The following is a 14,270-nucleotide window of genomic DNA, read 5'->3' on the forward strand; positions in this document are numbered from 1 at the left end:
TTAAAAGCTACTAAAATAACTTTGTTTTTCTTATGAATTTCAGACATTGGCTACAACTTATTCCCAAAGGAAAAAGTCATTTTAAAATTTAACAATACTTAAAGAACCACATAGACTTGTGTGGTTCTGAAATTGGAAGGGAAGTTATCACTCAAAGAATCACAGAAGAGAGAACACAATAATGCTTCACTATTTAAGTCCTGATAAATGTACAATACTGGAAGTTGTATAAACTAAATGGAAGATATGGTACCAGTCCTCAAGAAGCTTAAAGACTATTGGGATGTAAGAAATGTTATTCACATTATATCCACTTTAAATTCTCTGTCAAAGGGAGAAAAGAAAAGAGCTCTCAGTGGGGCGATTTGAGGTAGTTAAGATAAATGACTAGAAAGTTTATTTTGAAACCTAGAGAAAATCATTTCATATTAAATGCATACAGAAAGTATTGAGCACCCACTTGTAGCTAACATCTAAAAGAACAAATGAGTTTTAAAACTACAGCATGGTAATTACACTTTATGGGATGTCAGCCACTTCAGTCAGATTTGTAAATCTCAATTCCAAATCCTGCATTTTGCTATGACAATTCAAGTACCCTCTCACAAGTAATAGGTCTGCAAAGCCATGTGAGGTTAGGGCATGTGCACGAGGCTCAGTCCTGGACAGGATGAGCGTGAGCTACAGAGTCAGGAAGCTCGGGTTGACCCACAGCCCTGCAGGTGGGAGGGGCCCCTGCAGGTGTATTGATGCCTTAGTGTGTAGGTAAAATCTCAGGGGTGTGAGTGGTCATTGCAGGCAGTGTTGACTCTGTGTAGTGTGTAGTAAAATCTCAGCAGGTGTGAGGGGTCACTGCAGGTGGTGTTGACTCTGTAGTGTGTAGTAAAGTCTCAGCAGGTGTGAGGGGTCACTGCAGGTGGTGTTGACTCTGTAGTGTGTAGTAAAGTCTCAGCAGGTGTGAGGGGTCACTGCAGGTGGTGTTGATTCTGTAGTGTGTAGTAAAGTCTCAGCAGGTGTGAGGGGTCACTGCAGGTGGTGTTGACTCTGTAGTGTGTAGTAAAGTCTCAGCAGGTGTGAGGGGTCACTGCAGGTGGTGTTGACTCTGTAGTGTGTAGTAAAGTCTCAGCAGGTGTGAGGGGTCACTGCAGGTGGTGTTGACTCTGTAGTGTGTAGTAAAGTCTCAGCAGGTGTGAGGGGTCACTGCAGGTGGTGTTGACTCTGTGTAGTGTGTAGTCTCAGGGGGTGTGACTCTTGCACGGACCATGAGATCTTCCCCCCACTTTTCTCGACCCTCTGCCTTCCACATTCTGCTCTTGCCCCTCTGGCTGTTCCTCAATGGCCGGCCTGCCCCCTCAGCCCTCCTCCTGAAGCCTGCTCCTCCCAGAGATCTGCCTTGATTGCTGCGGTGCCCCCTGGTTTTGCTCAGATGTCACCTGCTAAGTGAGACCTTCTCCTCCATCCTCTCTGAAACTGCACACCCCACCCACCTCCAAAACTCCATATGTCCATTCTGTGCCCAAGTTTTCTCTTTACAGTTTATTCCCCTCTGTGTCAGGTTGGCTTAGTTACCCCAGAAGAAACATGTTCTGAATCTTGTGGGTGTGGACCCACCATAAGCAGGACCCTTGAAGATGTTATATTTAGATAAGGTGTGGTCCAACTAAGTGGGGCGGGTATCAGTCTGGCCTTGAGAGAGGATCCAGAAGTCACAGAGAAAGGAGAGGACACAGCCCTGTGACCTGAGGCAGAGAGGCCAGCCCAGAGGCCAAGGCCACATAAGGGGAGGAGAGAGGCCAGCCCAGGGGCCCAGGCAATGGAGGGGAGGAGAGAGGCCAGCCCAGGAGTCCAGGCAATGGGAGGGGAGGATAGAGGCCAGCCCAGAGGCCAAGGCCACATGAGGTGAGGAGAGAGGCCAGCCCAGGGGCCCAGGCAATGGGAGGGGAGGAGAGAGGCCAGCCCAGGGGCCCAGGCAATGGGAGGGGAGGAGAGAGGCCAGCCCAGGGCCCTGAGGACTGGGGTTGGACTTCCAACCTCAGAAACTGTGAAACGACAAATTCCTATGGTTCAAACCAAGCCATCGTGTGGTATTTGTGATAGCAGTTCTCACAAACTATGACACCATCCTACACACAAATATCCTCTGTCTGTTCCCCCCACAAGAAGGTAAACTGAAAGAGGGAGCTGTTAGATTCTCACACCTAGAATAGTACTTGATACATGGCAGAAGCCCCAAAACATTTGTTTAGATGAATGAAGGAAGGAAGGGAGGAAGGGAGGGAGGGAGGGAGGGAGGGAGGGAGGGAGGGAGGTTTGGGTCGAACAGAAGTGGCAGGAATAAGACACTGGAAATCCTGAAATTCAAAAGTATCTCTCACATACCCATTCCAATAAGTGATGGGTTAATTCGGTTCACTACTTGTTCTCCTAAAAGCAGAGGCCCCAGAAATATTATATACCTTTTTGAAACGTGGCATGATTTATGCAAGTCAGGTCACTATTCTGCTGTTTTCGAACTTAGGGAAGGGTCACTTGGGGAGCATGATGTGTAGACAGGAGAACAGGAAGAGGGTAGGGGCAAAGCCCCACCTCCTGTGGGGGTGTGGAACTGTCTAGACCCTAGAAAATAATCTTCTTAAAGCTAATCCATTCCTGTGGGGTAAACCTATTGTAAGTAGGAGCTTTCAATTAGGTTACTTCAGTTAAAGTGTGGCCCAGGGCGGGTCTTACTCTATAGGATTGTGAAGAGAATGAAATTCAAAGAGAGAAAAAGCCATGGCAGCAAGAAACTGAAAGCAATGACACCTGGCAGAGAAGAGAGAGCCCAGCAGATGCCGCCATGTGCCTGGCCATGTGACAGAGGAGCTGAGGACTGCCAGCAGCCAGGCTTTGAGAAGAAAGCATCGTCTTGATGATGCCTTGATTTGGACATTTTTCTCAGCCTCAAAGCTATCAGTTGGTAAGCTAATAAATTCCCATTATTAGAGCCAATGATTTCATGGATCAGCTTTGTGTAGTAGATAAACGAAAACACCTCCTAACTTTGCCTTCAGTTGTAGGCAGGAAATTACTGCCATCTTTGGCTGTGCCTGAGGTAGGACAATTATAATTTCTTGAGTACCCACCCTGTGTCAGACCCTGCACTTGTAACTACTATGCTATAGCAAGAAAAACTAACTTAAAAAATTTTTTTTAATTTTAAAATACTTTCAACTTACAGTACAATTACAAAAATAATACAAACCCATACAGAGAGCTCCAACATATCCTTATCTCCCTAGGTATTCAGATCCATCAATTTTAACATTTTGCCATATTTGCTGAATCCTTCCTTCCTTCCTTCCTTCCTTCCTTCCTTCCTTCCTTCCTTCCTTCCTTCCTTCCTTCCTTCCTTCCTTCCTTCCCTCCCTCCCTCCCTCCCTCCCTCCCTCCCTCCCTCCCTCCCTCCCTCCCTCCCTCCTTCCCTCCCTCCCTCCTTCCTTCCTTTCTTCTCTCTTTCTCTCTTTCTCTCTCTTTCTTTCTTTATTTTCTATGTTTCTTTCTATCTTCCTATCAATCCATTCTCCAAATAATTGAACGTAGGCTATTTGTGTCATGTTTCATGAACATTTAATACTGCCATGTACATTTCCTAAGAACAAGGACATTCACACATGTAACTACCTCAAGTGCAATGATCAAGTTCAAGAAATTTAACATTGATATAAAGCTTACAATCTATATTCCAATTTTCCCATATGTCTCAATAATGTCCCTTTGAGCCTTTTCTCCTTCCTTGCTAGATCCCATCCAGGATCGTATATTGCATTTAATTGGCATTGTCTCTTTTATTGCTCTTTCTTTTTTTTAAATTGTGGAAACAGTTACTGACATAAACTTTCCCATCTTGACCACTCCCAAGCATATCATTCAATAGTATTAAATCCCATTCACAATACTGTGGTATCCTCACCAACTTCCATTATTAAAATTCTACCATCTCCCCAAACAGCAACCCTATACCCATTAGGCAAAAACTCCCCATTCTGCCTGCTTCCGCCCTTGGCAACCTGTACTCTAATTTCTGTCTTCATGAGCTTGCATATTCTCCAATATTTTCTTTGTAGTTCCTTAATACAATATTTGGAATCTATAACACTCCTGTTTGCTTTGATACCAACTTAGTTTCAATAGTATACATAAACTATGTTCCTATACCCTTCTTTCAGCCTGCCTTGTCACAAATTATATTTTTATACATTATGAGTCCAACCCACTGATTTATCATTACATTTTATACATTTGCCTTTGTTTATCATATAGGAAGTAAAAAAGGGGAGTTAAAAACCCAAACTACACTCTATATAAGGCTATGCCATCTTTAAGGTTCTAAACGAGAAGAAACTTCAAGAGGTTGATAGTCTGTGGAATGAATTCGAAACTCCAGAGGAAGCAGATAAAATCATTCACAGCTCTGTTGAAGGGCAAAATCAATCAGCAGCTAAAGAAAGTTCTGAATAAAATAGTAAAGAAGCTCATGAATCCCTGGCTGTAGCTGATGCTAAATTTAGAAGAGTCATAAAGGAAAAGCTGGATCTCAGTTGTATCCACAACCCTGTTGTTAATGAACTTACGAGAGGAATGTGTTCACAGATGGATGGATTAATCCCTGGAGTAGAACCATGTGAAACGACAGCTATGTGTCTTGGATTGGCCCATAGTCTTTCTCAATATCAATTGAAATTTAGTGCTGATAAAATGGACACAATGATTGTTCAGGCAATTTCCTTGCTAGATGACATGGATAAAGAACTAAATAATTACATTATGCAGTGCAGAGAATGGTATGGCTGGCATTTCCCTGAACTAGGAAAAATTATTTCAGATAACTTGACACACTGCGAGTGTTTGCAGAAAGTTGGTGATAGTAAGAACTATGCCTCTGCCAAACTTTCTGAATTACTGCCAGAGGATATTGAAGCAGAAGTGAAAGCAGCTGCTGAAATATCTATGGGAAAAGAAGTTTCAGAAGAAGATATTTGCAATATTCTGCATTTCTCTAGCCAGGCAATTGAAATCTAAGAACCCACCTCTATGAATATCTACAAAACTGAATGATGGCCATTGCACCCAATGTTACAGTCATGATTAGGGAATTAGTTGGAGCATAGCTTATTGCTAATGCAGATGCAGATTCTCTTTTGAATTTGGCCAAGCATGCAGTTTCTACAGTTCAGATTCTTGGAGCAGAAAAGGCACTCTTCAGAGCCCTCAAGTCTAGACAGGGTATCCCTAAGCATGGTCTCATTTATAATGCTTCACTTGTAGGACAGACAAGTCCGAAACACAAAGGAAAGATTTCTTGAATGCTGGCAGCCAAAACTGTCTTGGCTATCTGTTATGACGCTTTTGGTGAGGATTCTAGTTCTGCAATGGAAGTTGAGAATACAGCCAACTGGAGGCCAGGTTGACGAACTTGGAAGATAGAGGGATAAGAAAAATAAGTGGAACAGAAAAGGCATTAGCAAAAACAGAAAAATATGAACATAAAAGTGAAGACTTATGGCCCTTCTGGTGAGTCTACATTGCCAACCTGTTCTAAAAATCACGGGATAGACCAGGTAGATAAAGAGGAGGAAACCACTGAAAAGAAAACAAAAGTGCCAAGATTAAAATCAAAGTTGAAGAGGAAGTAGAAGAGGAAGAAGTAGAAATGCTAGTGGAGGAAGAGACCTCCATGGAGAAGAAGAAAAACGATATAAAGAAACACATTAAGGAAGAACCACTTTCTGAGGAAGAGCCATGCACCAGCAGAGCAATTCCTAGTCCAGAAAAAAAAAGAAGGAAAAGAAAAAAGGAAAGACACTGAAGACTAATGAAAGGAAACCATAGTTGAAACTAAAGTGGACACTTCATGCTTAAGATTCATTCTGGATCATCTGTACCTTTCAGACCTAAATAAGGCAATTTATTTGTCTTGATATCGACTTTCTTAAACCTTATGTCATATTTTCTTAGAGTCTCTGATATACAGATAAAAATAAATTCTTTGTATTTAAAGCAATGCTGTGGTGTCTTTATATTTGAAGTAGAGAATCTTTGACCTTTTTATATTTTATTTGGCATTTGAAGATTATTGTTTTGTTAATTACATCTGAAAAGTGAGAGTTGTGAATAGTTAATTTAAAACAGCCTTTTGGAAGGCATTGATTAGATGGATCAACTTAAGTACCTCACTGTTGTGTTTCTCTTGCCTTTTGGGGATGTTTGTTTTTTATTTTTACCATTTTCTACTTTCATTCTACCCCTGTATTTATTTGAAAAAAGTTTTATTTTTTTTTTCATCATTTTTAAATTAGGTGACCAAAACCTTTTAGTATCTCTTCAAAAAGAAAAACAAAAACAATAACAAGTATCCCTAACTTTATTTGCTAGCAAATCTGAAAGGTGAAACAAAATAATATCTTACTCATCTAGACCCTAATTTGTTTCTATGGTAATCTAAAATGACTTTAAAAAGTAAAACAAAATGTTTTTAAAGTAAAGAACAAGGGAATAAAAAGAAAACAAGAAAAAATGCCAATAGGAATGAGATATAATCTGAGCTTCTCAAATATAGTGTTTAATATATAAACAGTAGCCTTGTTTACAGCTGTATAATTAGTGTACCCACAAGTTTCATAGGGCTTTTATGTTTTGCCTCTCTTACTATGTGCCCTAAACATCATGCTAAACATTATGCCCTAAACATTAAAAGTATTTGGCTATACCGAATGCTAGAATTACTATAGGGAAGAGGACTTGGCCCAGTGGTTAGGGTGTCTGTCTACCACATGGGAGGTCTGCGGTTCAAACCCCGGGCCTCCTTGACCCATGTGGAGCTGGCCTATGTGCAGTGCTGATGTGCACAAGGAGTGTCATGCCACGCAGGGGTGTCCCCATGTGGGGGAGCCCCACATACAAGGAGTACGCCCTGTAAGGAGAGCTGCCCAGAGTGTAAGAAAGTGCAGCCTGCCCAAGAATGGTGCCGCACACATGGAGAGCTGACACAAGATGACGCAACAAAAAGAAACACAGATTCCCATGCTACTTACAACAACAGAAGCAGACAAAGAAGAACACGCAGCAAAAATAGACACAGAGAACAGACAACTGGGGTGGGGGGAAGGGGAGAGAAAAAAAAGAATTACTATAGTTTTGAGTTCCATCTCTGCTTTTCCTGTGAACATAACCAAGTCAGCAGCCCCTCTGAACTTAAGCATCTCACCTGTAAATCAGATGATGGTCAGCTTTACCTCTCCTAATAGTGGTTTGTGGAAAATGAGATGATAAAAATTGTCAAAGATGTAAATAAGTTTCAAAGTTAGATATTTGATGGAGGTAAATATTCATAAATACATATGACCATCCCTGTGCAAAAATCTATGATAAAGCTTGTTATTTTGTGATCCAAAAAATACAATAGTACTTGCATTTATATTTATCCATATCATTACCCTCAATGGAGATTTTTATTTCTTCATGGGGTTTTGATCTATTGTCTATTGTCCTTTCCTTTCAACCTGAAGATCTCTCTTTAGCCTCTCTTATTGGGCTAGTCTAGTGAACTCCCTCAACTTCTGTTTATCTGGGGATGTCTTAATCTTGCCCTCATTTTTAAAAGATAGTTTTCTAGATATAGAATTCTTAGTTGGCAATTTTTCACTTTCACTACTTTAAATATGTCATCACACTGCCTTCTTGCCTATATGGTTTCTGATAAGAAATTCGCCCTTAATCTTATTGAGACTTTCTTGAACTTACTTTCTCTCTTGTATCTTTCAGAACTCTATTACTGGCATTTGACAATTTAATTATAACATGCTGTAGTGTAGGTCTATTTGGGTTTATCCTGTTTAGAGTAGTTGACCATCTTGGGTGTATATATTCGAGTCTTTCATTAAATTTTGAAAGTTTCCAGTCATTATTTCTTTAAATATTCTCTGCCTTTTTCTCTTTCTTCTTCTGAGCCTCCCACAATATGTCCATTGGTATGCTTGATGGTGTGCGACTGATTTGTCAAGCTTTGTTCACTTTTCTTTATTCTGCTCCTCAGATTAAATGAGTTCAAAGGTCTTATCTTCAAATTCACTAATTCATTCTTATTCTAGATCCAATCTGCTGTTTAACATCCCCTAGGGATTTTTCAATTTCTGTTACTGTACTCTGCAGCTCGGTTTGGTTCCTTTTCATAATTTCTACCTTTCTATTGATATTCTCTTTATGGTTATCTATCATTTCTCTGATTTCCTTTAGCTCTTTGTCTATGGCATGGGCCATCACTTTCTCTTTCTTTGCATGCTTTGTAACATTTTGTTGAAACCTGGACATTTTGATATTTTAATGTGTTATTGATAGAATTTAGGCACTGAGGTGTCTGTTCCTTATGCTTGTATCCAGTTAGTGTTATGACAGAGTTTTTCTTAATACCAGGAGCTAAGACAAGAGGAGAAGGAGAAGGAGAAGGAAGAGGAGGAGGAGGAGGAGGAGGAGAAAGAGAAAGAAAAGAAGGAGAAGAAGGAGAATGAGAAGGAGAAAGAGAAGAAGGAAAAACACCTTTCTCAGTCTTTGCCAATTGACCTGTGTTAGTATGCTCTTTAAGGGCTTATCCATAAAATGAGTTGAAAGAATAGCCCCAAACCAAAGTGTAGAGCCTCCCTGAGCCTTTCTTCACTTTTATTTTGTCTTGGGCAACACAGGTGGCCCTAGAATATCCCATTTACACAGTTATGAAGTTCCCTCTTTCCTAGGAAATTTTGTTTGTGGTCTGGCACACTGTACTGTATGTCTTACAGCCAGCAATTCCTGGTTCCAGGCAGCACAACTTGATTGCTTTCCCATAACATTCTATAGCAGAGCTCTCTGAACTGCCTTCTGCATGCAAAGTCCCTCAGGCCACCCACCAGACAGATTGGGCCAGACATACATGCTCTCAGTATGTGCATGAGGGTTATTTTTTTTCCTTCAGAATTGGGACCGGGGATCTGAACTGAGAGGAAAGCCTGGCTCTGTGCCAAGCTGTGAGGGGTGGGGTGGGGTCAGCCAGATAACCATGAGATCCTACTGCTCTTAAATAGAGTTTTTCTTGGTTTGGTGCTTGCCCTGATACTGCAGTCCTTTAACTGTTTTTAGAAAGATGTTTCTGCCAGTTCTTGTTGGTTGTTCAAATACTATGTGAGGGATGACGTCCTGAAGCATCTTACTCTGACATCTTCATTGGGGCAGGGCTAGAATTTGTTTTTTTCTCTCATAGGGATGATAATGATAAGACTGGAAGAAGATTGTAGAAACAAGGCAAACGTCTCTCTACACTGGAGCCAAGTACATTGGGTACTGGCAATTGTTCCCTTTTCTTATCAGGGTTGAAGCTAGGAGAAGTCCAAATTGAGGCATCACAAAGCATTGCTTTCTCCGCAAAGTCTGTTACATTCTGGGGCTGGCTGCTGACAATCCTGGAGGTTCCTTGGCTTATATCCAAGAAAGACCATAACTCTCAGACAACTATTTTGCATGTCAATTCATTTTCTATAAATGATGACATCTTTCTCCAGAGCCCCACTCTCTCTTTTTTAAAAATTCATCTCCCCACCTTGTGGCTTTTGCATGCTGTCTGCTCTCTATGTCTATTTGCTGTATGTTCTTCTGTGTCTGTATTTATTTTATTTCCTCTCCCCCCTTGTGGCTTGCTTGCTGTCTGCTCTGTGTTTATTCGCTGCAGGCTCTTCTGTGCTCTTGCTTGTCTCCCTTCTTTTTGTTGCATCACCTTGCTGAGTTGGCTCTCCGCAGCGCTTGTGGGCTGGGTGGTGCTCCATGGCATGTGGGCGAACCTGCCTTCACAAGGAGGCCCTGGGACACCAACCGAGGGCCTCCCATATGGTAGACAGGAGTTCATCTGATCGAGGCACAGCTGCTTCCCCCCCAGTCTCTCTTAATGTTAGAAAACACATGGTCTTGCCATGTGTTAAGGTACCTCAGTCTCCTTTGATCTCAAATGCTGAGGTAAATATTGAGCCGCCTCAGGCTAAACTGTCTGTGGGGACTCTTTCCCCTCTCCAGGGTTTTCCACCCCATGGTTGCACAGTGAAGCTTGCATATGCTCATGAAGACTGGCCAGGGCACTTTCCTCTGGGTTCTTGCTGGCCTCCTCTGAGTCGCTCCTCATCCTGGTGGTCACTGGGCACCTTGCCTATTGACACTGAGGTGTGGCTGCTCCAGCTTCTTCTTTCAAGGTCCCTGACAAGGCATTTGTCTTGGATTGGGAAAGGTACAGAAATCCTGTCTTGACCTCAGGCTTCTTCTGGCTCGCCACTGCCCTCCCTCCTCTTTGTCCAGCTTACCCACATGCTTTATGTGGGTTGTGGGCAACTGGGGGCTGGATACGGCTCATCAGTCAGACACTGCCTCCCTCCCTGGCATCTCACACTGAGCACCAGCGTGTTAGTCAGGGCGCTCCAGGGAAACAGAACTGACAGAAGACACCTGTAAACAGTATGAGATTTTGTAAAATTGTCTCACACAACTGTGGGGATGCACAAGTCCAAATTCCGCAGGGCAGACTGAAACCAGGGGCTCCCATGAAGGTGCTTGCTGAGCTCACGGAGACGCTGGCTGTCTGTAGTAGAGATGGGGATTCTCTCTCTAAATGCTGAAGTCACTTCTCCTTTTAAGGCCTTCACCTGTTTGGATGAGACGTCACTCACTGCTGACAGCAATCTCCTCCGCTGATTGCAGATGTAACCAGCCACCTGTGCAATCAGCTCGCTATGATTAAAGCCCATGAAATGTCTTGTGTTACAATCAGCACAGTGCTGACCAGACAACTGGGCGTGACCTGGCCGAGTTGGCACTTCAGCTAATGTCCACAACCAGGCTCCTCACTCTGACCACGGCCAAGTGTTCTCAGATTACCCTAAACCTAACAGCTTGTTCATAGTTTACGTGGAGCTTGAAAACTATAGCTTTTTGGTTATTTCAAACCCTACAAAATTCTGTAGTTCACAAATACATATTGTAAAAATTAGTTTTCTATAGAAAAAGCATGTATCTTTTTTGGTGTGTCCAAATAATCAACAATTATTTGGTATGAAGAGAAGCAGTCTGGTATCTCGCAGTGGTTACGACCTGGACCCCGGTGATTATCAGCTCTATTACTTGCTGCCTGGGTGACTTGGGGGAGTTAGTTACCTTCTCTGTGCCTCAGTTTCTTCACCTGTAAAATGGGGGACACGATAGTACCTACTTGGTAGGGTTGTTATGAGGATTGAACGAGTTGGTGCAGGTGAGTGTTCAGAACAGAGGCACGAGGGACTGGGCGGTAAGGGCTGACTGCGGGGTCGTGCGCGCACGGGTGGGCGGTGGACGAGCGCAGAGTCCACGCGGCCCGTGGGTAAAGCCTCGCCGTGGAGATTTACCTGTGTCGCCGCCACCACCTTCCTTTGCTCCCTCAGAGGAATTTAGGATCTTGGACGCTGAAAGGAGAACCGAGTCCACGTCCTCGTCTTCCTGCAGAGGCTTCTCTGTAAGAACCAGACGCGCTGTGGGTCGCCGGGAGCGGGGCGAGCGCCCGGGGCAGGGGCGCGGAGGGCGGGCCCGAGCGCCCGCAGGCCGGGCCGGGGGCGGGCGCTTCCCCGCGGGCTGCGGCTGGTGGAGAAGATCCGCCTCCACCCCGACCCGGCGGTCCCGGGGGACCCGGCGAGGCGCAGCGCGGCGCGGCCACACCCGCCCGGCCCCGCCCGCGAGCGCCCCGGCCCGCTCTTACCGGGGCTCATGGCTGCGGCCCCAGAGTCGCCCCAACCGCCTCCGCCCGCGCATCCCGCTCCGCCGCTCCCGGCCCCGCATCCGGTTGCCTGGTAACCGGAGGCGGGACCCCGCGCCGACCCCGCTCTGCGGGCCCAAGTGCGGGGGCCGCGAGGGAGGGGCGGGGGTGAGGGCCGCTGGGCCGGGGTCCGGGTCCGGGTCCGGGTCCTGGTTCCGGTCCTGGTCCTGGGTCCTGGTCCAGGTCCTGGTTCTGGTCCGGGTCCTGGTCCTGGCCCTGCTCCGGGTTGGGGGTCCTGGTCCTGGTCTTGGTCCTGGTCCGGGGTCGGGATCGGTATCGGGGTTCGGGTCCTGGTCCTGGTCCTGGTCCGGGGTTGGGATCGGGGTCTGGGTCCTGGTCCTGGTCCGGGGTCCGGGTCTGGTCCTGGCCCTGCTCCGGGTTGGGGGTCCTGGTTCCGGTCCTGGTCCTGGTCCTGGGTCCTGGTCCAGGTCCTGGTTCTGGTCCGGGTCCGGGTCCGGGTCCTGGCCCTGCTCCGGCTTGGCGGTCCTGGTCCTGGTCCTGGCCCGGGTCCTGGTCCTGGTCTTGGTCCTGGTACGGGGTCGGGATCGGCATCGGGGTTCGGGTCCTGGTCCTGGTCCTGGTCCTGGTCCGGGGTCGGGATCGGGGTCTGGGTCCTGGTCCTGGTCCGGGGTCCGGGTCTGGTCCTGGCCCTGCTCCGGGTTGGGGGTCCTGGTTCCGGTCCTGGTCCTGGTCCTGGGTCCTGGTCCAGGTCCTGGTTCTGGTCCGGGTCCGGGTCCGGGTCCTGGCCCTGCTCCGGCTGGGGGGTCCTGGTCCTGGTCCTGGTCCGGGATCCAGGTCTGGTCCTGGTCCTGGTCCTGGTCCTGGTCCTGGGTCCTGGTCCAGGTCCTGGTTCTGGTCCGGGTCCGGGTCCTGGCCCTGCTCCGGCTTGGGGGTCCTGGTCCTGGTCCTGGCCCGGGTCCTGGTCCTGGTCTTGGTCCTGGTACGGGGTCGGGATCGGCATCGGGGTTCGGGTCCTGGTCCTGGTCCTGGTCCTGGTCCGGGGTCGGGATCGGGGTCTGGGTCCTGGTTCTGGTCCGGGGTCCGGGTCTGGTCCTGGCCCGGGTCCTGGTTCTGGTCCGGGCCCGGGTCCGGCCCACTTCAGCTGGGCTCGCCGCGTGGCGAGAGCGGCCGGGCGGCTCCGCGCCCTGCAGGCGGCTCCTGGGCTCGCGGGCCGCGGACTCGCGCTCCTCCTGCTCCGTCTGACTCGAACCCGCCCCCGGCGACCAGCGCAGGGTGTTCGGAGGCTGCGCCGCCGGGAGCCTCCCCCTTGCTCGCGCTCACCTTTGTGTTTTGTTATTCCTCCTCTTCCAACCCACTCATCAGGGAAGTCTCAGCGTTTGGGGATTTAAACGGCCCAACATGCGTTTTAAAAGGACTGTTTCCTGTGATAAAAAAAAAAAAAAAGACTCATGTCCAAAAATGAAATGTAAACAGTATATTAAATTATAACAGTAAAGCCGTTGCAGAAGTGACAGCTTTCATCTGCCAAACCGTACTAACTCCCTGTGCCCCTGGCCAAACGGTTTGGAAAAGGCGGACACGGCGCTGGAAGCCAGAGCTCCGACCGAGGCTGGTGGCATGCCCGCAGCATCTGTCCTGGGCCGTTGGAAAATGTGCTCCTTAAGCACAAGTTATGAGTGTGTATTATTTATTTCTCCATAACAACGCTTGCAAATAGACCTTAAAGTGACTGAGCATTTAAAGTTATTATGTAATAGTTTATTATATGATAATTATAAGGCTTGCTTTCATGGAAATTGAACTCTTATGGGCTTCAATATTTGTTTGTTCCAATTTCATGTTTTCTGTAGAAATGGTCCCTAGAGGATTTGACAGTCTTCATTGTGATTTTGTAGATGATTTTAATAAACTGTAATTTGGAGTTTCAAATAAATCTTGGTGACTGGGCAAAATTAACTTTTCCAGAGAACTACAAAAGATTTCACCAATGTGTGTGATAAATTACTACTCTAAATAGATTGTGTTGCTTTGAAGGGAGCATGTAGGTAAAAAGCCACTGAATTTTAACAGCAGTTAATCTTCGTACTAATTAAATTTCTGTAAAAAGGTTATTTAACATTATGTATTAATCTCTACTAATACTTTAGAAATTTATAATTATCTCTAATTTGTGTGATAGTTGTGGATTGTGATATGAAGAATGGTTATTACATAGCAATTACTTATGAATTTGAATGGGAGAACTCAGCCGCATATTTAATCAAGAATGTAAAGATTATCAAATTCATTCCTCTTTTGTAAATTATATTACACACACATGCCTGTATATACCGTGATGGTTAGGCTAATGTGTCAACTCAGCCAGGTAATGGTGCTCAGGTGTCTAGTCAAACAAGCACTGGGCTAATTGTAATACAAGGACATTTATGGGCTTTAGTCACCAGTGACTTTACTGCATAGATGACTGATTACATCTACA

At 45.7% G+C, this 14,270-nt stretch overlaps 1 protein-coding gene and 1 pseudogene across 1 annotated transcript in view; one reads left to right on the forward strand and one right to left on the reverse strand.

The window, feature by feature from the left end:
* Nucleotides 1-13,410, reverse strand: part of CCDC110 (coiled-coil domain containing 110) — a 42,725-nt gene extending 29,315 nt beyond the window's left edge. The window contains exons 1-3 of the mRNA XM_071212556.1: nt 13,327-13,410; nt 11,862-13,029; nt 11,427-11,768 (exon numbers count right to left, since the gene is read on the reverse strand). Coding sequence (XP_071068657.1) covers nt 11,427-11,768; nt 11,862-13,029; nt 13,327-13,410 — 1,594 coding nt within the window. The remainder of the gene's footprint in view (nt 1-11,426; nt 11,769-11,861; nt 13,030-13,326) is intronic.
* On the forward strand, nt 671-5,852 carry LOC139437815 (nucleolar protein 58-like; annotated as a pseudogene).
* Nucleotides 13,411-14,270: the final 860 nt, after the last annotated feature.

The sequence above is a fragment of the Dasypus novemcinctus genome, chromosome 29 (genome assembly GCF_030445035.2).
Source record: "Dasypus novemcinctus isolate mDasNov1 chromosome 29, mDasNov1.1.hap2, whole genome shotgun sequence".
Classification (NCBI taxonomy): Eukaryota; Metazoa; Chordata; class Mammalia; order Cingulata; family Dasypodidae; genus Dasypus; species Dasypus novemcinctus.